The 27216-nt window shown below is 38.3% G+C and overlaps 1 protein-coding gene across 1 annotated transcript in view; it reads left to right on the plus strand.

The window, feature by feature from the left end:
- LOC127429190 (DNA polymerase nu-like) overlaps positions 1-27216 on the plus strand; it is a 104665-nt gene that overhangs the window by 54739 nt on the left and 22710 nt on the right. The window contains exons 18-20 of the mRNA XM_051678101.1: positions 11827-11884; positions 13824-13901; positions 22160-22271. Of these exons, the coding sequence (XP_051534061.1) occupies positions 11827-11884; positions 13824-13901; positions 22160-22271 (248 nt within the window). The remainder of the gene's footprint in view (positions 1-11826; positions 11885-13823; positions 13902-22159; positions 22272-27216) is intronic.

Consider the following 27216-nt stretch of genomic DNA (forward strand, 5'->3'; position numbering starts at 1 on the left):
CTTTGGCTAATTTGAGAATGCTTTCTAGGGGTGTAACATGGTTTTTCCTGGCTCAAAATGAGAAATGATCCTGATCATGTGCCCACATACACTTGTACCATACCTTCCACTGGCTGAAGCAAACACTTACAAGCAACATATTTTAGGTGTTCTAATAATTAGATGATTGAAGAAAATGACAATTATCAACTTATAGCATACTTAATTAAAAAAAGCTAAGCTGTTCAACATAAAATTAATTAAATACAACATAACAGCTAATGTGTGTTCATTTATACACTACCGTTTAAAAGTTTGGGGTCACTTGACTGAAATGTTTCTCATGATCTTAAAAATATTTTATCTGAAGGCATATGCTTAAATATTTGAAATTAGTTTTGTAGACAAAAATATAATTGTGCCAACATATTAATTTATTTAATTACAAAACTAAAGTTTTATAAAAAGCTTTTGAAATGGATGACTTGGACCGAATAATTAAGAAAAGCAGCCAATAAGTGCCCAACATATAGATGGGAACTCCTTCAATACTGTTTAAAAAGCATCCCAGGGTGATACCTCAAGAAGTTGGTTGAGAAAATGTCAAGAGTACATGTCTGCAAATTCTAGGCAAAGTGTGGCCACTTTGAAGATGCTAAAATAAACACAGTTTTGATTTGTTTTGGATTTTTTAGTCACAACATAATTCCCATATTTCCATTTATGTTATTCCATAGTTTTGATGACTTTACTATTATTCTAAAATGTGAAAATAAAATAAAAATAAATAAAGAATAAGTGACCTTAAATTTTTGAACGGTAGTGTAGTTATAAAAACCTCCTAAACTGATAATAAGATGATCTCTGATCTCAGGTATGTGGGTGTATATGGTGGGAAGGGATGATGTGTAGAGACCAATCGGCCACTGTTTTATAGCTTGGATTGGTCTGATCGCTTAGATTGACAGGTTTTGATTTACCATGCGCACAACTGAAACAGTGCTGGATCTTATTACTTGTTACTTATTCTATGTAATTATGTTTCTGGTTTATTGTGGCATTTACAAATGTAAGTAGTTCTTAGGTTCAGTAAAATCCTCAGATCACTTGTTTGTTGAGTTTTTTGGACTTTTGATATAAAAGGTTACCTTGGATCCAAATGCCATAACTTGCTTTGGGATAACAATACAACAATTTGCCCAGATACAGTTGTAGTCATCATGCCAAGCATGAATAATTAACAAAATGAATAAATAAACTGCATCACTTTCTCAGCAGTGTTGTAACATAAGAGCCTTCAAACATGAGATGTACATGTTTGCATTTTTGAGAAAATCAAGATTATGCATGGTTAGTAATTTTTAAGTCACTGAAATAAGGCCATGAAACATAATAGATTTTGTAGACTCCAGTTTTCGCTCACAAAATTAACTTTTGTGAGACACTTTTTGTGTTAGGCCGTATTGGATCACGCTCTTCTTCTGAGGTAAATTCACAGCTTGTCTTCTTCCAAAAACGATAATGAGCTCAAATGGGAAAGACTGTACCACTCGTTGGTTTCATACGGATTACACAATCAGAGAATATTTGTTTTCAATTTAAATCAGTTCATTTAAAAGTAGACAATTCAAGCTTTCTATAGACGTATTTCTCACATCTGCGAGGCAAGTATACACTGAGTTTCGGTTCATTTTCGTGATGCGCTCCAGACAGAAGTTCACAGAGACCGAGACGGCAGAAAGCACATCCTGTATGATTTCTTTATTTTACAAAACCACAACATTTTGCTGTTATTGTGAGTGTACACAAATAAAAGTAAACCCTTTATAGTTTTGAATGATGTCTTACTCTTATCTGTATGACCAAAAATGACGGAGTATATCTTTCTGCTGTTATCAGGGAAAAAGTCAGGTGATCGCGCCGGCGCCTCCCGTGACCACAGAGCATTGACTATGTTATGTTATCAATATAAAAAAAAACTCAAACAGGAGCAATTCAAATATTGAATTTTGGGGGCATTTCTGACCCTGCACGACGCTATTTTGAGCCAATGACTGATTAGCTTGCTTGTTGTTAAGCTTAATGGAGGGCTATTGCCTAAATTCTGCTGGCTCTGTGGAGATTTTTTTATAGTGGTTTGTTTGCCATTGCTGTGAAATTAATGTCAAAGTTTAGGGCAAACATTATCCTTACCTGGCTGTCACAAATGAAGGCTGGTCAGTTAGACTTCGATGTTGCTCCTCAGGACGCTCGTTCTGCGTGCGTTAACTGTGTGGAGGCTGTGACAAAGAATGTCAAAGAGGTGGAGGGGCAGGGGCTTGTGTGGTCTCGCAGAATTACAACTTAAATGCAGATGTCGGGCACACGTTTAATTGAGAATTGATGCCAAGGGCCAAATTTAAATAATAACTCAAATATAAATAAAAAAATAAGAAATGACTTGCAAAAAGGGCACTTATCTTATGAAAGAGGGCGGGTGCTTGAGCACCACTTGGGGTCTATCTGTGCACGTGACTGCCTGCCTGAGTTTCGTCGACAGTCAGAGGCGGCCCGAAATTTGAAGGAGGCGGCCACCTCATAATTCTCTATGCAGGAAAAACCCACAGTAAAAATCGCGATGCATCGATCTATCAAAGAAATTTAGATGCATTGATTACGGAATTTAAGAATCAATTATCATTTCTATAATAATCCTCAGGGTGACTGTCTCATATTACACAAACCTTCTCGCAACAGACACGGAGTGGAGCATGCAAGATTGAATGGAAAGAAAGCGCACTTTTAAATAAAGATAGTTTATGCTGCCGAGTTCACCCCGCGAACCTACAAAAGATAAAATGAATAGATGGAGGCTGCCGAGTTCGGCTTTCTGTGTCATTATTCAACACGGTTTGCATCCATCTGACTAAAGTAAGTTTATATTGTTGCCTTCTTCCCCGATTTCATTATATTAGGTTAATATTGCTTTTGTGTCTCCACAAAATGTGTTATTTCTCCATAAAACAGTTTAACCACAAATAAAACTTAGCTTAAATAAATGTGATTGGTGGGCAGAAATGTGGCTGTGAATAAAAAAAACCCACTCGTTCATTAATTCTCTTTATGGTGAATGTCACAGAATAGGAAGCGATTTCAGACTGTTCTGAAGGGAAATAACCAGTTGATTACAGTCAGGGCTGTTGCAAGGAATTCTGGGCCCCCTGACTGTTTATTAATACAGATTCTAATTTGTTGTGGTTCCCCCTGGGCCATTGAGCCCCTAGAATTGTTACCACCTTTCACCCCACTAGCTACGGCTCTGATTACAGTCACCTGTGATTGGTCAATGACACGTGGCAGCCACAAAAATATAAAACATTTTAATTTTTTGTGGTGTGTGTGTGTGTGTGATCCAATGCGATTGAATTCTCATAAATGAGCTTGACAAGTGGAGGTGCCTCCGTTTAGCCGCCTGGCGCCTATCTCCCTATCCCAAAATTAATAAGGAACTCACGGTTTCCATATCCTGTGTATAACCGTCTAAAATAAATATTTTTCATTCTATGACCCTGCTCGATTTAAAGATGGATCTTATCTGCCTACACATGACATTTAACCTAATAATTGTTGCAGTAAATGTTAACGTTACATGATATGCACATCTATTATGCTTATTTCATGATTTACCATCTGTTTGTGTGTTTCCATGAAGTCATTATGTTGCATCAGACATTGTTATCCTTTTATTCATATCGTACATGCATTTTTTGCTAATATATGCAGCCTATGACAACAGCCAAACCTCCTTGGTCCTAAATGCATCTGTGACTAGTGATCAAGTGTGGTGAATTTATGTGCTTTCTAAATTAGGAATGTTCAGTAAAATCTTTTAATCTTTTTTGGCATATTTTTTAAAATAATTATTTATTGTTCCAAAATAATAGAATCAGATCGAATCCAGTCGTGGCCAAATTTTTAATTTAACAATGCATCATAAATATTAGGTAAAGAATTGTAATCGAATCATTGTCAGAGCGAATCTTTACACCCCTAATGCTTTCATCTACCGATAAGAGTGAAGCACTCCTAGTTGTTTTACATATATTTTACCATATCTAATTTAATTCAGCAGAATTCCACAGTTTGTTCTCCAAGCTATTGGGAAAATGTGAAAAAGATCTGCAGATTCCGTGTGCTAAAATGTAAATGCAAACACAAAAAATGCTTCATTGCATGACTTCCTAATAATCATAAATTCTACAAATGGGGACAGACTTTTATGCTTATAATTACTAGTCAGTTATTTCCGTTGTACAAAAATATTTAATGCTGCTTTATTTGGCAATATATTGTATATGGCAATTTTTGCATTTGTTATATTAATATTAATTATTACTGTTAGTGACTGACTGATATATATGTTTTTTAAGGGCCAATGCCAATACCGATATCTAGACAGCAAGATGGCTAGATATGGCCTTATACCAATATATATATATATATATATATATATATATATATATATATATATATATATATATATATATATTAGTATAATATGTTATGTTATTGATTGATGTTATTGATTCTTTACTAGTCTCCATGGAGATGTTTGCCATAGGCATCAAGGTTGCTATTTTATAACACAGATTAATTATAGAAAATAAGATGTGCACAACATTAATGAATTTAAATGAACACAATATTTTTTTTCTCCACAAGGTTTACTCAAAATTAACAAAAATAAATAAATACAATAAATTAAAAAAAATGAAAAAACATATCAAATAAAAAATATGCACCTGTTTCATTGACGAGGCTGTTTGTGGATTTTGGAACTGACACCAAGTGGAGTGTTCTCTTTTGTTAATCGGGCACAATTATTGGCCGATAACATCAAAATGTCGGTCTATCAATAATTATTATTATCATAAAGACACTGGTTCAAAATGCTTATAGTTTTACCTTGTACTGAACTTTGCGGCTCTGTAAATTGCAACAGATTCATTACACACCTGTGCACCAGCAGACGATTGCTTCGACTGTCGGCATAATAAATGAGCGAGGAAGACACTGAAACTGACAGTCTTCAAAGCCCCATTTGTGGCAGACACCAGTATATAACCTCTATTTGTGTCTATCTCACGGTATCCACAAACTTTGCACAATGAGCAGAGAGCAGCAGGAATAAGACAAGCAGCTCACAGACTAACTGTTATTGCATTATCTTTCAATGCACCAAATTGCAGTTTTATTTTCGCAAAATAATAAATACAATATTCTTTTCCTTCTCTGTGTCAGAGAACATTCATTCTTTCTTTACAAGTGTATACTGTAGTCCATAGATACGTAAATCTCACATTCAGCACTTCTTACTAAGTGGCCTTTGGAAATAAATGAATGCATCATTGAAGGTTATGCAGATAAATAAAAATGGAGGTTTACACTGGAGACAAATATTGTATCATCGTGCTCTCCTTTTTCAGGAAGAAACATAAAAAGTTTTTATTATAGTTTTTGTTATATCTTGCTTTAACATCATTTGGGGCTCTAAAGTTTCTGTGCATTTACAGCACAAAACTATAATGTCAACAAGTGAATGATTTAATTATTTTGCAACTGTGTCCTAATGGTAGTTTTTAGAAAATCATACTATATTTAGATTCCTGTTAAAATGTTATGTTAATTATGTTGTTGTGTGAAAGATTACTGTATAACTCAACCTTATGTAAGTATTATTCTCCCTCTATTTATTTACCTAACGGCTACTGAAATGGAACGTTTACTTAGCTAAATTAGGACATGCCATAGACTTTTATTTTTATTTTTTTAGCTAATTCTAAACACTTTTACCCATAAATGTAAACTTATATTTATTTATTTTATTATTTTTTTAAAATTTGAATTTATTTAAATTTTTTTTTTTTTTTTGCTTTATTTATAAGCCAATATCTCCAAACATACAGTAGGTTTTGTCAAATTAAGGTTACATTTGTTGACCGTTTTAGTGTACCCACAAGTTTTAGTCTCCCAAAACTATTGTGAAGTGTGTACACACACACTATTTTATACAACTTCATTCACCTCTCTCTCTCTCTCTCTCTCTCTCTCTCTCTCTCTTTCTGTCTTTTTTTCACTTTTGCTTGTTCTCAGTTTCTTTTTGCTTTCTCTCTCTATCGATCTAATTGATCATTTGAGTTGTGAAGCAGCAGTGGCGTGTTCTTCACTCTGAATTCCTAGCTTTTCAAAATCACCTGCCACGAGAATGAGGAAAGTGTATGAAAGAGTGAGAGAACTGAAGAGAGCAAGAACGGACCACAGGGTCACAGAGAGAAAATGTATTTAAGGATAATCACTAAATGCCCTCAAGCCACTTGACTTCACGTGTATGTGTGTTTGTTTAGTGCCTGTGTTTGTGGATGAGTGTAAGTATGCCCTTGTGTGTGTTTGTGTGAGAAAAGTGTGGTGAGCAGCAGTATTTTCTTGTCCAGATTAAGCTGGATAAGAATCAGAGTGAAGTGCTGAGTCCAGCCTGATCCTCTGGTCAATACGACATTGCTCCTCCCTCTCCCGCTCTACTCCATCTGTATAATCACTCACTCTATGTTTCGTACTCTTCCGCTATCCCTTTTTACTCCTGTTTTGAATTTATGCCTTAAGTGTTTCTTAAATTTTTTTACTGTGATTTATTGGTTTAGACAGTAGTTATGATAATGAACAGTCTAAAATAAGGGGTAAAATAGTAGAAGAAATAATGTGTGTAATAATAATAATTAAAATGGAATTTTTAATGGTATTTACCTGTGCAAAAGTTGCCACCACAATGCTAGGGTGTTGTGGGTGATTGCCAGGGTGTTGCTAAGATGTTCAGAGTGTTTTTTAGCACATTGCTATGAAGTTGCTAGGGTGTTCTGGGTGGTTACTAGAGTGTTACTAGGGCATTTGGAGTGGTTGGGACTGGCCCATGTCAAAAATGCCCACCCCAAAGTCTCTTTGCATTGTGTTCCATAGATATGGCTTGGGTCTCTCCTTTAATGCAGTGGTTCTCAACTGGTTTTGCTTCATTACCCAGATTTTACTTTGGACATGAAGTGGCGACTCAACACTGTACCAAAATTGTTTATCAAACAAAAAGCAAAAATGTCCATAAAATAAAGATGACATTTTATTGGTATTACCATGAACAGCATAGACCCAACAATACGCTAAATTATTAACATACAGGCTGAATAGGAACATTTAACATTTCTGCATAAATAACAATAGAAGTGCTGCATAACTGAATAAATTACAGTAGGAATGTGATTTATCAGCCTAACCCAAATGGAACAAACAGTGGACCAGATATTTTGTTAGTATTGACCATATTACCAAGTAACAGATGAATCTGAATCAAAATACTGTAGAATTTGATTGAACGTGCTGCCTTTGAAGTCAGCAACAACAGATATGGGAATTCTCCACCCTTTTGAAAGCTGATAAGCCTATTTATTTATTTTTCTATCCTAACTATGAATTTTATTGTTAGTTATTTGCGTTTAACATATTTCCTGCTGTCCGCGACCCTGTCGGAACCTACCTGTTGAGAACCACTGCTTTAATGTAAGTCTGATAAATTTTTTAACCCATTTTATCGTCTGCCAGGTGAAAATTTTCTGATCAAATAGAAAATATATAACCACACTATTTAAGGTGTGTCTGGTTTTAGGTTAAGCACAAATGGAGCTGGGCGAGTTACATGCTGAAGTTGAATACTTAAAGGTTTAGGAGTTTGTTCATTAATAAGAATAATAATATATGAATAAATAACAGTCTCTCTGTTCTTCTTGCATTCTCTCTCTCTTTCTCTCTCTCTCTCTCTCTCTCTCTCTCTCTCTCTCTCTCTCTCTCTCTCTCTCTCTCTCTCAGTATTAAATTGCTGTAGATCAATAGAGCTACTCAAACAGAAGCCAGGAGCCTCTCTCCCAGACAGGCAGCATTTATCACATCCAGATTTACAGTGCATAATAACATGAGATCAGTTGATATCATACTTACATGCTGAAACAGCAGCAGAACGCTGATCTCAGAACAGTTCTATATGGATCACGGCACATATACTGTTACAAATACTATACTACTGTACTATCTGAGATGTAGACAAAGCCTGATCTGAGAGTGAGAAAGCTGATCTAGGATCAGTTGATTTAGCACCATGTCCCTCTTCACATTCATTAGAATATACAGTAAAAGTGAAAACGATTTATCGATCAGCATTGCTATTTAAATATATTTGACAACATGAAGCATTTTGGTACCCACCAGTCACCATTTACATCACAACACTGTAAAAACTTTCAATTAGAAACAGTTTAAACATGCAGTAACATATTGTACTCATCACATAGGCAAGCGCACACGTGACTGCAAAATCAAACTAAAAATAAATCATGGTGTTTGTGCGAGTGCAAGAGAAAGATGGCCTTGGAGTGTATGTTTGTAAGGAAGCCGTATATCTCCCATCTCTCTCAGAGTTAGCAGATTTAAAGCTGTAGCACTGGGAGGAGAGCAGAGCTGACCTTCCTACAAGCACTCACTCTTCATTCAGACAAAAATAGACAACACAGAAACCTTTTACCTGCAAATTCTTTCTCTGCCTTTGTAACACATTTCTGCGAGCCATAGTATGCAAAAACACACACCCTTTTGTCACTTGCATCTCTCACACACACATCTGGGATCTCAATTTATTCTTTAAAGAACATTAAAGTTGTCTACCCATGTTTTGTTCTCCACATAAAAAAAATACAATAATGATGGCTTTATTTCCAACTACTCATGTCACCTACCACCTCCCCTTCAAGAGCGCAAGGCCAGGGGTCGATTTCAGATCTAGAGTCTGGAGACCAACGTCTGTCAGCCAAACAGTTCAAAACAGCTGTCATATCTTTTACCCAGTTAATACTTTATTTTTCTCCTCTCATTAGTGTTGGGCCTCATGTATTCAGATAGAAGACAAAGGCAGGCCTAACACAGTCGTAAAAACCTAACTCAAGCCCCCACATTCCAAGTCGTAAATTATACTGATAAAAATCGTGCTAAAATCAAACAAAGGGAGTCCAAAACAGACTACAAATCCCATGAAGCCTTGCTCACTAAAGGATCGAACTCTCAACTCCTATTGGATGAGGCACACAACAGAACGTCCCTCAACCATGACATCATCAGGAGTTGAAATACCTCTGAAATGCTTTCGGGATTTGCTTTCAGGAACTTTGCTTGCAGTGTGTAGACGCAGTTTCATCACTGCTCTCAGGTGCAACTTCATGGCACAAGGAAGTAACGTCCGACTTGAAACTGTGGCCATACAATCTCCATCTCGCTGGATGAGTTGAGATTACTCTGTGTTCAACCGAACACTCTAACGGATCCAAAGGAGACCACCGAGCAATTCGCATCTTCATCCATTTGCCTACAGAACTGAAGAGATTAAAGATTTCTCTTCCATCTTCAATCAAGTCGACATTTCTGAAGTTCTCCGCCAGCCCGCTGAGAATCAACAGCCGTACCACCCGCCGACAGCGCGAGGAAACGGCCTCCCGTCATCACCCGAGCCTCAAGGAACCGGGTCAGAGTCGAAGGACGGAGGAAAACACATTCTACCTGTGTCCTCATGCGATTCAAGTTAGAGGTTTACGTCTGGGCAGAGATAGAATATTATAGCGTGTTATTCTTGCGTTTCAAGGTTTTTGCTTGTACAGTTTACGGACCACCATGTCCGCTCATTATTAATACTCAGGGTATTAATTATCACGAATTTGTTTTGCTGTATTGTGGTCCAACCAAATTGGACTGTTGTGCATTTTCGCCATCGCGGGTGAGACAGGTAAACTGAGTTCATCCGTTAAAGAGTCAAAGTACGTGGGACTGTTTACGAGCCGTCCACCGCGTCTCTGAGCGATGAACTAACAGCTGCTTTCTCTCCCACGATCACGAAATCGGCTTTAGGGCTGTCACTTAATCATCTCTCTCTCTCTCTCTCTCGTACTAACCACACACACACACACACACGCAGGCACGCGACCCCTCACAAACATTCTGGCACACATTTTGGCTCGTAGATAGCTTAAATGCTAAAGCCCAGCTTTGTCCCTAAGCTAACATACAAGCGGATACACACGGTAACTGGTAGACGCCATTGACTGGTTTCTCTCTGCCCCCATTCGCGGTCATATTCCCTGGTCGGAAGTCTCGCATGACATACTCTCCACGATTTTGTGCGCGTCCCTCCTTACACACACACACACACACACACACAGTCACACACACACCTTATGTGTTATAGGATTATTTTGATTTCCATATCTAATCAAATCACTGTTTAGTTTGTAGTTTAAGTCGGAAGTTTATTGACTGCATTGTATTAATTATTAATTGATATTACTGCATAAATAAACTTTGTTTATATTACAAAGACAAGTGTTTTGGTTTGTTTTGCATATGCCTGTGTCATGCTGACGGGATGTCAGTGCTCGGATTCAAACCTTCATTCATTGTTTTTTTCTGGAAAATCGATATTCTTCGGATGTCGATTTTCCTAAGAAAACAATCTAATATTGAGACTGTTATACTATCTGGTTATTAGTCCCTGATCCCAGGTGGTGCCCCGTCAATGTTAATCCTTATTAATATTCTATTGATTTTTGATGATTGATAATTATCTTTGATGATTGTTGAATTTGACTGATCAATAAGCTAGTGTTAATTTTAATTAATGTTTCATCGATGTTAACAATTAACAATTATCTTTGATAATTATTAATTATTGCTAATAACCAAACTTGCTCCTAAACGTAGCACACTACATTTACTGGAGCCCCATATGAGGTTTTAATGAGTTAGATTCAATTGATTAATTTAAATATTAATTAATAACTAAAGAAATAATTATTAATTATTTCTGATAGTAACACTGATCTAAACAACTAGTAAAGCCCTACATAAGTCTTTTTTATCCTCCAGTAACAGATTAGTCTGTTTTATCCTGCGGTAGACAGATAGAGGTCAACATATACATATTCAGAGACAGATCTCTTTCAGTTACTGATTGGACTTACTCCACTGGATCCTGCCATAGCAGCATGTCTGATGGGATGTTTTTATAAGCACCCTGAATTCTGAATATTTATCAAAGCCGTGGCTAATTTAACATGCTCTTTGTGTTGTTGTATTGGATTTAATGGTGCACTCAGCGATACCTGAGAAACACTGCTGATATTCGAACTCAACTGCCATAACAAACACACCCCTACCTTCAGTGCTCCTTTGGAAGCTCCGCCCCCCAAATTCATGCACGCAAATTCATTCCTTTTACCTCTCAGAAGTCTCTCCACCGCTGAAAATCCTCGCCGATGTTGACGCGGCTCCTAGCCCTCGACTTCTCATAATCCTTTTTTTTATATATATATATATTCATCTGACCTTTTTCTGTCAGTCTGTTTCTCAGCCATTTGTCCTCCTTGGAGTTTAGAAAGTTCGCATCTGCCAGATTTGCCGTCGCTTTTCAAATGAATTTCCCTCTCGCTCTGCCCCCACCCCCCATCCTGTGCACGCGCAAGAACCACCCCCTGTTTCTGACTGGCTTGTTGTGTGGATCGGTATGATCCACTTTGTTTTTGTCCCATTTACAGAGCCAGGGCTGATACTAGATTTTTTTTCAGCCCTCCTACAGAACGGACAGCTAGCAGATTGTGAGGAGATATTTGCAGAATTTGACAAAAAGTGTATTGGATTAGAATTACTGAGTGCACCTTTAAAAAAGAACAGTGCAGTGCTTTTCATGGTGACTGTTTTAAGTGAATAATAACTGGTTCTTTCCTCCTCCTGCAGAATTTTCAAGCTCTTCCGAAGCAGCCACTGCAGATCTCTAAGAAGCAGTACGTTCACGGTAACGTACACCTCAAAGGATTTTACAGTTTGAAAAAGCTCTTGCGTCTTTATTCCCCCACAATTCCAACACGTACACACATATGTCAGCCACAATTCCAACACTTAGACACATACGTCAGCAATGTCTATAGCTCTATGGAGGAGATATGGGGGTCCTGTCAAAAGAGAAGGTTTTGTTTCTTGTTTTTAATGTCACAGGATTTCACATTAACCTTTAGTGTTTGATACAAATATTTTCATTAATTAAGGATGGGCGCAACTAGAACCTGCAGGAAGTCTTTTCGTTTAAACTGTGATTCCAGTTGGAAATCTGCCGAATTATTTTAAGCATGTTGTTTTTTTTTATATATATATTATTCATCAGCTTCCAAATTTTTAGCATTTTAGCTGAAGTTGTTTTCAACATTTAAGTATGCTAAAGTTACTGTTTCTTTCAGCAGTGTTATCAGCTGGCAGTTAAATCACATTGCAGAGGGGCTACAGTAAGTTTAGCAAGGAGTGAAAGGGCCTTTCTATTGACGAGATATACATGAAAATAGTGAGAAACCATATGAATTTAATTTGTTGTTTCTCTTACACATTATACAATAATTACATTTCAGCGACATTCCAAGAACTGGTATTTAGTATAGCAGCACTGGGATGCTTCACTCTTTGTATCACTCAACTTATCTGTGTTCATGGCGATTCAGACAGGCTGTCAGTCACTCTGTGCATTGTTCAGTAAAGGTGCAGTCACACATACTGTACCTTCTCACGGTGAAATTCCACAGGCGAAGATGACGTGGGCAGACATTGAGCGTGTGTGAAACCAGCAAAATAATAATTGTCAAGCTGCCATTTTTAAAGCTGCACTTTATACTCTGTGAGACTTAAGTTAAAAAGAAACTCACCGCTTAAATTATATCCTTTTCCATTGTGAATATTCAGTGTGTATGAAGCACTGCCCTCATAAAGGTCAACGCCAAACCAAGCAACTTCCCATTGGTCAACGTGGCGATTTCGCCTGTCAAGTTCACCAAAATTGAACTCAAGGCGAAATCATCACGAGGAAATTATTTGTTCCTGAAGTCCCAAAGACTCCCATTGAGATGACTTTATTTCACCCGCAGAATTTTGCCATGCAAAGGTGTGTGACCACGCCTTAATAAAATGGCTGACTTTGTCTGGCTTTATTTGGAACTGTTTTCATTAACAGAGCAAAAATTGACAAAATAACTGGCTATTCTGTGTTTAAAATGTAAGTTACAGGATATTGATTTATTGTTAATAGAATGGCTGTATAAAGCAATCATGGTGTTGTTCTGAACTCTGTCTGCAGCTGAATCTCAACCATGTTGATATTCAGTATAACAGCACTCTTGCTAGTTTGGTGCTACTTATTTATAATACATTGTATTCAGGTGAGTTTTTTACATTTTACATTATTCAGGCATTAAGACACCCTTTTCTGGTAAGGGAACATAATGAGCAACGATGCTCCCTGGTTTTCACGGTGCATTGTGGGATTTTTTTAGGGAGCAAACGTTTCAGTACCCTGGAACGTTTTTGCGATTTGAGACAGCTCTCACTGATCAGTGCCCCGACTACTGAATGGAACTGATTGAGACGCACCCTTATTAATCTTTGTTTAGCTCTTCATGTCATTCTTTAAACCAGTGATTTTTTTTCTCAGTGATATCACCTGTTCTCATTTTCTCTCTCTCTCTCTCTCTCTCTCTCTCTCTCTCTCTCTCTCTCTCTCTCTCTCTGTCTCCATGGTCTTTATATAGTTATTTTCAACACTCTCAGTGACTACTTGTATGATATTATTTGTATATTGTTTTTCTGTGGAACTGTATTTGTATTTACAGTGTTCCAACCAATGTTTCAAATGAATCTGCGTGATGATCATGTGTTATACTGTAGGCTAACTGATGTTATGTATTCGTGTATAGGAAAAAACGCTGAAATAGTGACTGTGCACCCACGTGCCATGTTCATTCCACGAGAGGGTTGGACTTTTCTATCTGCAGGTAGGTCAGCATGAAGTGTGAGTGTGTGTGTGTGTCTAAATAAACCATACCAGTCCTTCCATAACCTCCAGCTGATGTATGAGATGTCTTATTTTATTTGCGGGGGGTTGTGCTTTGATGCACACAATGGTTTTTGTGTATCTGTACTTCTGGAATGGTGTGTGTGAATGTGTTCTGACAGTACTGAATGTGTGTGTGTGTGTTTTAGTGTGAGTGAGTGAGTGAGAGGTGTGTCAATGTGTTGTTATATAACAGTGTCACAGCAAGGATATTGTAACCTGCAGCAGAAGTAGACAGCCTTCAGACCCCTTGGCAATAGCATAATCACGATCTTTAAAGCAGCCTGTTCTTCCCCACAATCTCATCAACTGGCCTGACAACATTGATACACAAAAAGACCTAAAACTGAGTGAGTGAGTGAGTGAGTGAGTGAGTGAGTGAGTGAGTGAGTGAGTGAGTGAGTGAGTGAGTGAGTGAGTGAGTGAGTGAGTGAGTGAGACGGGAGAGTGAAGAGAGATTAGCTATTTGTTTTTTTGTCTCTGATAACTTTAAAAGTTCTGTATGTTTGCTGAAATGGGTAAAAATATGTGTAAGGAACAGTGCAAGTTGCCGTCCCTTTGGTGGCCTTGTCTTATCCAGTTGAGCGATGCATCTTGCTGTTTCCAGAAAGAGAACAGAGAGAGGCTAGAATGAGGACAAAGTCATCCCTTGTTCCCTGCTTGTCTGGTGGCCTCTATAGCACAGGCTAAACTGCTCTTAATTTAATCGCTCCACCTCACCTGTACTCTCCACTGAGCCCTCAGATCACCTCGCAATCATTCACTCTATCATTCCCTATTAGCTTCCATATTACAGGCTGCTCCATTAATGTAACTAAAACTATCAACCCACAATGCAACCTTTCAGTCAATAGCCTCTATGAATAAAAATATTTTCCTAGAAGTCATCCTGCCGGTTCTTGAGTTGAGGAGTACCAACACTGAACTTGATAGGTGATTATACCTCAAATCGTGAGGCTTGTTGAGGATAGGTGTGCCATTACTTTTTAAAGCATTCAGACTTTTGCCTGACAATAAAACAGCCTAAAAAAGGCTAATAAACTGCATGCACTTTGGTAAAAGGTGTGTCACAGAGAGGCAGTGAAGAATGCAGGGTGTTTTTTGCATATTAGATTAATCTTCACTTAAATGGTTGATATACTGTTGCAAAAGGTCAGCAGTAGCTCATTTAGAGAAGGAGGTTTGATCCAAAAAACACACTGATCTGTGTGCACGCGCATGGCACCAATCTCAGATCAGTTCAGGTGCATTGTGAAATCAAAGTAATGCAGGTTTAAGCTTTCGCGCAATTCCAAACATTAGTAACCACAACAAGATATTATACAGGAGGAGATTACAGCGTTTCAGGAAATGCGGACACGTTGCCTTTTCTGTGTCACAATAAAAGCTCCTTGTGAAGTTGAGGTAAATACGACAGCACATTCAGTGTCAAAATAAAAGCCCCAGGTGAAGGTGAAGTAAACAGGACAGAAATATATTACTTTTGTATAACGCAAATCTAACAATCAGAATAATAATGATAATTCAGCATTAAATTATAATAATAAACCTGACGTGTTCCATAGTAATAGTTTAGTATTATGCGATGTTCAACTGGGGTTTCAAAAATAAGTCTGTTAACTAGCTTTGCACACCTTGTTCATTCACAAAAATGTATTAGTAAAAACATTTTAAGTAAATAATGCTTTTTATTAAGTTACTATTTATCATTGTATATGAAATATAAATATAAAGTGCATATCAATGAAAATGATTGAATTTCATTCTCCCTTGTGTTTATTTAATGAAAAACTTTAATGTCTTTAAAATATTGAATCTACTTTACATCTGTTTGGATGAAATTATGGTTCCTCAGTTAAAAAATAAAATAAAAAAAAGCACATTTTAGCTTTTTTAGAGCAAACACATAATTATCGAGATATGGAATATTGTCTATAGGCTGAAAAATAGGCATCTGTAACCTCTAAATCAGAGGTGCCCAAACTTTTTCCTACGAAGGGCCAAAAATCAAACTTGATTGACAGCCGTGGGCAAATGGGGGGGGGGGGTCTCTGTCATCCTTTTATGTCAATTACTTTCATTTAAACAATTCAATTTTAAAATGGCATGTTTAAATAATTACAAAATTGCATGCAAATTTCCTCTGCATTGCATAATGTGCATTGTTACTGAAACAAAACTTTTTTTTCTCATTCGCATATTTCCAAATATTTTGGATATTAAATTAGCATAGCCTACAAAACTAATGCACCACACACAGGAGTAGATTACAGAATTCTCTAGATTTGGAAAGCTTATAAAAAAACTTAGCAACTCCATGCCAATTTAATAATGCAAAAATAAACATACAGTAGTACATGTTCTGTAAAATTATTATTGTATCATTAGTAATGTTTTATTTAACATCAAGGCTAATTAACACATCCAGATATTATTTTTGTTAATATTATTATTAATTACATTGTAGCATATGGTAATTTTAGCATGGGAGCATGACACTGAACTGATGCGCTGCGTGAGAAGCAGAGTGCCAGTCTGTGCGTGTTTATGGCTCGAGCATCCACCTCTGAAATGGCAACATCTGCACAATGGACAGCAAGAAACAAATAATGTCCAGCGAAAATGAAATGAAGATCGCAATGTATGTTTTTGGAACTAAATCAGATTGCAGGGGAATTTGTTTTTGCCTAGAGTCCCCTCGTTAATTTCCAACCCTGGATGGAACTAGATATGGAGATGAGAAATGTAACAGGTGTTTAAGTGTCTTTCTTAACCATGTGGCTGGTACATTACACAAAGCATTTTTGCTATTTCTGCCTTTCTTGCAAATATGCCTAATTATTTATGACTCATGACGGAGTGGCAAGATATGAAAGGCGGCAAAATCTACAGATCACTCCTACATCACTCGCTTGCAGTGTTAACAGCTTTGTTCATTATAAACACGAGCGATAGTTTTATCATGTCGCTCGATTACAGAGACAGTATAATGCCATTTGTATGTCGAATTAACAGGTTTAGAAAGGTTTATACACCTGTAACATCTTAAGTTCACTTCCTCACTGCGTGCACTTACACTAAATTCAACAAATGCTCAAGTGTGCTTCTGATGGCTACACGAGAGAGAAAGTGAGAGACTTACTCGTGCACCTTTTGGAATTACAGTTTGGTACAAAAAAAAAAGTTTATTGATTTGATTTGTTCATCTGTATATATTGGCTTACTAATTTGCAGCTGCACTGAGTGTATGGGAATTTCCAGCATTATGAACGTGGAACTTGCGGGAATTATTAAAATTGTGCGCAATACCCGCAATCCTGCACCGAATTTCAAGCCCTGCAAACTGCATTATATTAAAATATGAAAGTTACCCTGGTTCCCCTCCTTTATGATTTCATTATATAAAATATAATCACTCTGCAATCTGCTAAATTAATGCAATGAAAAGCTGCGTCATTAGTATTTTCTTTTCTTCTCTTTTTTTCCCCTCTTGTCATATATGGCAAGGCGGGCCAAAGCAAAGGTCATCACGGGCCAACTTTGGCCCACGGGCCCTGGTTGGGCATCTCTGCTCTAAATGATCAGTGCTGTCCACTCTTGTTTAGTTAGTAAAATCTGCCCCTTAAGAAATGTCTCAGTGTTTGAAGTTTAATCTGTCATTTACAGAATGCTTGTTATTAACATATTTTCGACCTAATATTCTCTTTATTGTTTTATCCAACAAAAGAAAGAATTAAAAAAGGGGATTGACACAAAGAGTGCTTCAAGTCAGATTAGTCAGGATTTCCATGAACTGGCAAAAGTTTTAGTAATGAAGCTGGTTTTATTAAACTCTGTTTATAAGAAAAGGGGTGTGGAATATGATTTGACATGATGTATTGTCCTTTGATTCCACTGTCACATATCACCATGGTGACAGAGAGAAAGTGACATGGAATCTTGACTGCATTCTCTTTGACTGACACCATGGCCCTCGGCCTGCCAGCATGCTGCTTATTAATAATGAGATTTACCTTGCGTTTATCTCTGTGTATGGGAGGTCCATTAATGACTGCCCTGCATATTATCATGTATGGTGTAACATAAGCTATATTTGCTGTATTTGCAGTACATAAATAAATGTATTGATAAATGTATCTGTTGATTTTAAGAATTGAACAACATTGTCTCTTACTGTTGCACTACTTATCATCACGATGGCGCCGTGGATGGCTGCCTCGGTGTGGAGCTCCTCAGTTCTTTTGTTGTTTTTGTTTGTTTGTCATGTGTTTAGTCATCTTTTTCCAGTCAGTTTTACCAGAGACGAACTGCTGAACATTCGACAGCTTATACCAGACAGTCTTTTCCCGGTTTTTGAATATTCAGACGTTTTGCTGGACATTTTAGTTGGAGGCGCAGCTCTGCTGTTCAAGAGACGCAGGCGAGGGAGACGAGCCGGTGCACTGGTCAATCTCCGTCATTGCAGATTTCGAACAGCGCTGCCGAGTATTCACTTAGCGAATCTCCGCTCTCTTCCTAACAAAACAGACAAACTACATCTCCTCACCCACACAAACAAGGACTTTTCAAACTCTGCTGCCTTGTGCTTCACAGAAACCTGGCTGAGTGAAGCCATTCCGGACAGCACGTTACATCTTCCAGCTGTTCAGAGCGGATCGCATCATGGAGTTAACGGGGAAAACGAGAGGTGGTGGAACATGCTTTTATATCAATGAAAGTTGGTGTACAGATGTAACAACGTTAAAGAGGATGTGCTGTCCTAATTTGGAAGCGCTCTTTATTAACTGTAAGCCTTTCTACTCGCCGTGGGAGTTTTTCTCGTTTATTCTGGTGAGTGTGTATATCGCGCCAAACGTGTGTGTGAACACAGCGCTGCAACAGCTGGCTGATCAAATCACAGACATGGAACAACAATACCCGGACTCAGTTATTATTATTCTTGGGGATTTTAACAAAGCAAATCTCACATGTGAACTGCCCAAATACAAACAGCACATTACATGCCCCACCAGAGACAGGAACATACTGGATCACTGCTATACAACAATAAAGGATGCATATCGCTCTGTCCCTAGAGCAGCTTTGGGACTCTCTGATCACTGTCTGGTTCATCTTCTTCCAACCTACAGGCAGAAATTAAAATCAACCAAGCCAGTAGTAAGGACTGTAAAGAGATGGACCAATGAAGCAGAGCGGGAACTACAAGCCTGCTTTGACTGCACTGATTGGAGTGTTTTTGAGGCTGCAGCCACAGACCTGGACGAGCTCACAGATACTGTTACATCATATATCAGTTTCTGTGAGGATCTCTGCATTCCTAATAGGACTTATTTAAAGTTCAACAATGACAAACCGTGGTTTACAGCAGAGCTCAGGAAGCTTCGTCAGGCCAAAGAGCATGCTTACAGGAGTGGGGATAAAGTATTGTACAATCAGGCCAGGAACACACTGAACAAGGAAATCATAGTGGCTAAAAGAAAATACTCTAAGCTGAAAAACAAGTTTTCAGCTAACGACCCTGCATCAGTGTGGAGTGGCATGAAACAACTCACAAATTACAGGACTCCTACCCCCAACCCTGTAGGGTACCAACAACTGGCTGACAACCTGAATCTGCAGATTTGAAAGGCCCAATCTCACACCCCACACCCACTCTGACCTTCACTTCACACAAACACCAACACCTCCTGCAACCCCCCCCTCCTGCTACTCAACCTGCACTTAAGATCTGTGAAGATGATGTGAGCCGCGTCTTTCAGAAATAAAAGACGAGGAAGGCTTCAGGCCAAGATTGCGTCTCACCTGCATGTCTTAGATCCTGTGCTAACCTGCTGGCCCCCATCTTCACACAGATCTTCAATAGATCACTAGAGCAGTGTGAAGTCCCATGCTGCTTCAAATGCTCAATCATTATTCCTGTCCCAAAGAAACCAAAAATCACAGGACTTAATGACTACAGACCTGTCGCCCTGACGTCTATGGTCATGAAATCATTTGAGAGACTGGTGTTGGCCCACCTGAAGAACATCACTGGACCCTTTCTAGATCCCCTTCAATTTGCTTATCGAGCAAACAGGTCTGTGGATGATGCAGTCAACATAGGATTGCATCATATCCTGCAACATCTGGACAGACCAGGGACATATGCAAGGATCCTTTTTGTGGACTTCAGTTCAGCTTTCAACACACCATCATCCCAGCTATTCTCCGGACTAAATTACACCAACTCTTTGTTCCCTTATCTATCTGTCAGTGGATTACCAGCTTTCTGACGGACAGGCAGCAGCTTGTGAGACAGGGGAAACTCACTTCTAGCACCTGTACAATCAGCACTGGTGCCCCTGAGGGATGTGTGCTCTCCCCACTACTCTTCTCCCTCTACTCCAACAACTGCATCGCCATGGACCCCTCTGTCAAGCTCCTGAATTTTGCAGACGACACCACTGTCATCGGCCTCATCCGAGATGACGATGAGTCTGCATACAGAAAGGAGGTTGAACAGCTGGCTGTCTGTTGCAGTCAAAACAACCTTGAGCTGAACACACTCAAAACAGTGGAGATCATTGTGGACTTTAGGAGAAACACCCCAACACTGACCCCCCTCACCATTCTAAACAGCACTGTGGCAGCAGTGGAGTCATTCAAGTTCCTGGGCACTACCATCTCACAGGACCTGAAGTGGGAGACCCACATTGACTCCATTGTGAAAAAGGCCCAGCAGAGGTTGTACTTCCTTCGCCAGCTGAGGAAGTTCAACCTGCCACAGGTGCTGCTGATACAGTTCTACTCAGCCAATCATTGAGTCTGTCCTCTGCACTTCAGTAACTGTCTGGTTTGGTTCAGCTATGAAATCAGACATCAGAAGACTACAAAGGACAGTTCGGACTGCTAAGAGGATTATTGGTTGCCCCCTGCCCTCCCTTCAAGAACTATACACTTCCAGAGTGAGGAAAAAGGCTGGAAAAATCACTCTGGACCCCACTCACCCTGCCCACTACCTTTACGAACTGTTGCCTTCTGGCCGACGCTTCAGAGCTCTGAGCACCAGAACCGTCAGGCACAGGAACAGTTTTTTCCCTCAGGCTATCCATCTCATGAACAGTTAAATTGCCCCATTGAGCAATAACTATGTGCAATACACAGTTTAGTCTTTTTTATATTCATCCAACCTCTTCTGCCATTTTATTCCTCTGGGAAAAAAAAAAAAAACCATTTGCACTTTACATAACAGATTTGTATTTGCACTGTACATAACAGATTTGTATTTACACTGTACATAACAGATTTGTATTTACACTGTACATAACAGATTTGTATTTGCACTACCCATGTGTATGTGTGTATGTATGTATGTGTGTGTCTGTACGTATGTGTATAATTAGTTTTATTTTTTATTTTTTATTATTATCTGTCTTGCTGCTGTTTTTGTATTGTTATTGCATTGTTGTACACTGGAAGCTCCTGTCACCAAGACAAATTCCTTGTATGTGTAAGCATACTTGGCAATAAAGCTGATCCTGATTCTGATTCTACTGATTATGCATATCTTTGCTAAACATATACTCCCACACTTCCTCATTATCTGTATTTGTTTATATGCAAGTGGAGATGCTTGTATATTTTTAGTTATTTATTTATTTGCCCTTTCTTCTATTTCTCTTCCAGGAACATTTTTCTAAATTCCTTTGTAATTGCCCTTGTCATTGTCTGAAAGCATAGAGAACTTAATTGTGCAGTGAACCTATTTTGTGTACATGAAAAAAAGAACCTGACTTGACATTGCAGTTTCTATACTGTACAACACAATTAAACAATTTCAGAACATACATTTTTTTTCACAGTTTTCAAACAGGATTGGGGAATGCGTGCGTATGTGCGTGCGTGCATGTGTGCGTGTGTGTGTGTTAGGGGGGTGAGTCAGCACTCTGCCAGTCAAAGCAGTATACACACTCACTCACACAGAGTTGGTATTCCAGTGTACACTTATCCTCTCACACATTTTCTTTTATCTAAAAGAGAAGCTGCTGGGTGGATTACTGTTCCTGCTGACACAGATGGGAAAGATGCCAACACACACTGTTCACTGTCATCTACCGCTTTCCATTTGTTATTGTGAAGGAGAGTTATGACAGGTCATTGTGGATGAAGATGAAGTTTGAAGGAGTTCATGATTAAGCTTGTGTATGTATGTTTGTGTAGATTTCTGTCAGGTGGAGTTGCGTCTCTTGGCTCACTTATCATCTGACCTGCAGCTGCTGAGAATCTTTCAAAACCCTGAAGCAGATGCCTTCACCATGCTCGCGGCCCAGTGGTGGGTACACACTCGCACCATCTTATACAATTTTTTATACACCATAATTGTCCTGTCCCAAACACAAATGTGAGCTCTTTATACCATTTCTCTCTATGTAATTTTCTAAAAACTGTTCTCTATACAAAAATTTTTTAAATGTCATTATTTTGTTTTATTTATTTTTTTATCCCCTTTTTCTCCCAATTTGGAATGACCAATTCCCACTACTTAGTAGGTCCTCGTGGTGGCATGGTTACTCTCCTCAATCCGGGTGGTGGAGTAAAAGTCTCAGTTGCCTCCGCTTCTGAGACAGTTAATCCACGCATCTTATCATGTGGCTCGTTGTGCATGACACCGCGGAGACTCCGCATGTGGAGGCTCAAGCTACTCTCCGCGATCCACGCACAACTTACCACGCGCCCCACTGAGAGCGAGAACAACTGATTGCGACCACAAGGAGTTTACCCCATGTGACTCTAGCAACCGGGCCAATTTGGATGCTTAGGAGGCCTGGCTGGTGTCACTCAGCACACCCTGGATTCAAACTCGCGACTCCAGGGGTGGTAGTCAGCGTCAATACTCGCTGAGCTACCCAGGCCCCCAAATTACATTATTTCTTATTTAACCACATGCAGTTGTAAATGTCACTAAAAAGTCATGGAAAATCATTGGTCAAAAGGTGTTTACTTTTTGTCTAAAGAACTTTGTGCCCAGGTAGCATCATTATTTCAAAACACTCCTGTTGGTCTATCAGGCATCAGGAATGTTTTGTTTTGTCATGTCTGTTACAAGACCCCCACCCCATTGTTTTTGCACTAATGAGTCTGATTTTGGGGTGTGTGTGTGTGTGATGATCACTCCAAAAATTGTTAACACTAGCTAGGTTTCCATCCACATATTTTTCTGCAAATGTTGGTATATCGCATTAAAAATGCTGGATGGAAACACCAAGATGCGAAAAAAGAAAAAAAAAATGCACAAAACAAATATACATTGCTTTCTAAGAAGGTACATTTTTTTATTCGGTAAGACATGCGCATAAGCTGTGATGGAAACACATTTACCGAATATACAGTTGTGCTCAAAAGTTTGCATACCCTTGGAAAATTGGTAATATATGTACCATTTTTAAAGAAAACATGAGTGAGCAGGCAAAACACATTTCTTTTATTTCTTATGGGATTCATGTTCAACTGTAGGTTATAACAGAATGGCACAATCATAAAATAAAATATGGCAACAAAGAAAAAAATGAAATGATCCCTGTTCAAAAGTCTGCATACCCTTAGTTCTAAATACTGTGTATTGCCCCCTTTAGCATCAATGACAGCATGCAGTCTTTTGTAATATTTGTTTATGAGGCCCCAAATTCTTGCAGGTGGTATAGCTGCCCATTCGTCTTGGCAAAATGCCTCCAGGTCATGCAAAGTCTTTGGTCATCTTGTATGAACTGCATGTTTGAGATCTCCCCAGAGTGGCTCGATGATATTAAGGTCAGAAGACTGTGATGGCCACTCCAGAACCTTCACCTTTTTCTGCTGTAACCACTGAAGGGTCAACTTGGCCTTGTGCTTAGGGTTATTGTCGTGCTGGAAAGTCCAAGAACATCCCATGTGCAGCTTTTGTGCTGAAGATTGCAAATTGTCTGCCAGTATTTTCTGATAACATGCTGCATTCATCTTGCCATCAATTTTCACAAGATTCCCCGTCCCTTTAGAGCTCACCCCCACCCCCAAAACATCAGTAAGCCACCACCATGCTTCACAGTGGGGATGGTATTCTTTTCACTATAGGCCTTGTTGACCCCTCTCCAAACATAGCACTTATGGTTGTGACCATAAAGCTCTATTTTGATCTCGTCACTCCAAATTACAGTGTGCCAGAAGCTGTGAGGCATGTCAAGGTGTTGTCAGGCATATTGTTACCGGGCTTTTTTGTGGCATTGGCGCAGTAAATGCTTCTTTCTGGCAACTCGACCATGCAGCTCATTTTTGTTCAAGTATCGTTGTATTGTGCTCCTTGAAACAACCACACCATCTTTTTCCAGAGCAGCCTGTATTTCTCCTGAGGTTACCTGTGGGTTTTTCTTTGTATCCCGAACAATTCTTCTGGCAATTGTGGCTGAAATCTTTCTTGGTCTACCTGACCTTGGCTTGGTATCAAGAGATACCCGAATTTTCCACTTCTTAATAAGTGATTGAACAGTACTGACTGGCATTTTCAAGGCTTTGGATATCTTTTTATATCCTTTTCCATCTTTATAAAGTTCCATTACCTTGTTACGCAGGTCTTTTGACAGTTCTTTTCTGCTCCCCATGGCTCAGTATCTAGCCTGCTCAGTGCATCCACATGAGAGCTAACAAACTCATTGACTATTTATACACAGACACTAATTGCAATTTAAAAAGCCACAGGTGTGGGAAATTAACCTTTAATTGCCATTTAAACCTGTGTGTGTCACCTTGTGTGTCTGTAACAAGGCCAAACATTCAAGGGTATGTAAACTTTTGATCAGGGCCATTTGGGTGATTTCTGTTATCATTATGATTTAAAAAGGAGCCAAACAACTATGTGATAATAAATGGCTTCATATGATCACTATCCTTAAATAAAAGACAGGTTTTTTGCATGATCAGTCATATTTTCAAAATCAATGCCAAAATTTCACAATTTCTGCCAGGGTATGCAAACTTTTGAGCACAACTGTATTCCTGTAGAATTTATATAGGAATATAGATTCGCACATATTTCACTCAAAGAATATCATCAATATCGTTGCTTTGCATCTCAAATGTTGCTCTGGTTATTCTGAAATGCTGGAGCCAAAGCATGTCATCTAAATGATTGGTTACTGTCAGTGACCAAAAACAAAAAAATATTATTATTTTTTTCTTCTTTTTTTCTTTTCTGGCATTCTGCAGCCTCTGAATGGTTACCGGTTAAAGCGAGAAAAAAAAAAAAGAACAGTTAATAACATTCTTTTTTTAAATGACGGTACTCAAATGTACAGTACTTAAATGACAGTGTGCTAAGGGTTGGTGAGTTACCAGTTTCAGTGTTGCACTATCTCACAATAGAAATAATCAATCTGGTCTGGTAAAACAAGCTTAAAATAAGGGACTTGCCTCACCCAATAAGTGAAAATAAGCAATTCAGTTTTCTCCCATGGGGAAATTATCAGCATAGAAATCGTAACAAGCTTAGTATACAGTAGCATATATAAAATAATGCCTTTTCGATAAATGTATTGTTAATATTAAATAAATCCCCTAACATTTTTGTTAATATTTTAAATATACAACTGGCCATTTTTAAATTAATTTATAAATGTCTCTTTCATGCATGCCCACTAAATGTCCTCATGCAGGCAGAAATGTTTTATTTTGAAACCTTGATGGAACCATTTTAGAACCTAACATTATCACAAAGCTAGGCCTAAATAATAATAAATAAAAAAAAACTGTATGGATATTTTTAATTACAGATCTGTTTCTCAGTCAAAACTCAGCAGCATAAAATCTGTATTAATGCATCGTACAGTATCTTACAATAATTCAGTGAACTCTTGGAAATAACTGAATTTTTTTACCTCAAACATTTCCATGCATGTCTATGTATAAATTATATATAGTTGTTAAAAAGGTCATTAGCAAGGAAGGTAAAATAAACATTGTACAATTAGGCAAAGGAAGCACATGCTAATCATTTTCTGCTAAAAAGAGAGAAACCTAATCTTTTTCGGGCAACAGGTTTCTGAAAATGTTATGTAATAAACCCTTTGGTCTTTGGTTTTGTGAAAATGTTATCAGAACAAAATTAACCAGTTACCAGCATTTAAAAATAATGTTTTCACTCAGGAACAATTGAAAGGTACTTTCTTCCTTTCTTCACATACTTTATGAAAAACAAATTGGTCTTTTGGGGTGTCTGTTTTCGTTCCTTTAACTGTTTTTAGTCCCTGGCTACTATTACCTCCCAAAACTGTCTTAAAATCTTTAGCTCCCAGACATAAGCTATCTGCAGCTAAATGCTAGAAAACATGATGTTTTTTCGAACTTTTTGTGTGCACGCTCTAAATTGCAAGTAATTACATTTAATAAAAGAACCACAGTGACTTCAACTTACATTATTATTTTGCATCAATTCCCCAGTAGTGATTTTGTTCTCTTAAACACATGGAATGGAAACGCTTCTTTCTTTCGGAAATTGTTTTTGCGATATTCCAATTTTTCTTATAAATTACTTGGATGGAAACATAGCTGCTGTAGCCTTGTGGTGCTTTTAACTTTAATCTGTTTGTTTGAGCGACCAGACATTTGCGCATTGGTGTGAGTTTGGTGAAGGCCTACTACCTGTTTTTTGATCTGTGGCAGACGACTGTTCGGTAAAACTTGTTTGAAAACAATAATTATTTTTGCAATTTCTTTTGCTGTCACAGAAATCACACACTGTGACTTAAATAAAATGAATGCATTTTTATAAAGTCAACAAAATGGAATGGAATGTAGTTGTTTTGGCAAGCCAAAAGTTTGAGAAGAATTTAGGATATGCCATTTGGAACAAACTTACTTAAACATACACACAGACACAAAGAGTAATATACAGACTGACAAGAGGGCAAAGCGTCCTGCAGTACCAGTCTGTGTGTTTCAACCTGAGGGCTGTGTGCCATGAACCGCACAGAGAGTCCAACAAAGAAGAGAGTAAGTCTGATGCTCACATCTCCACAGTAACTATTCCACACACCGACAGACCTGTCAAGACTACGTGTGATTTGATTGCTGACACAGTTCCACTGTTTGATTATGTGTTTGAGGGTAGAGACTGTATGTGCCCTCACTCTGCTGTGATGATGGGGTCTGTGAACCCATCAGTTTGTTGAGATCATCACTGCATCTCTGTTTGCATATTCCAGCTTGTATGAGTGTGTGTGTAGTGCTCACCACAGTGAGCTTAAAGTTTG

The sequence above is a fragment of the Myxocyprinus asiaticus genome, chromosome 1 (genome assembly GCF_019703515.2).
Source record: "Myxocyprinus asiaticus isolate MX2 ecotype Aquarium Trade chromosome 1, UBuf_Myxa_2, whole genome shotgun sequence".
NCBI lineage: Eukaryota > Metazoa > Chordata > Actinopteri > Cypriniformes > Catostomidae > Myxocyprinus > Myxocyprinus asiaticus.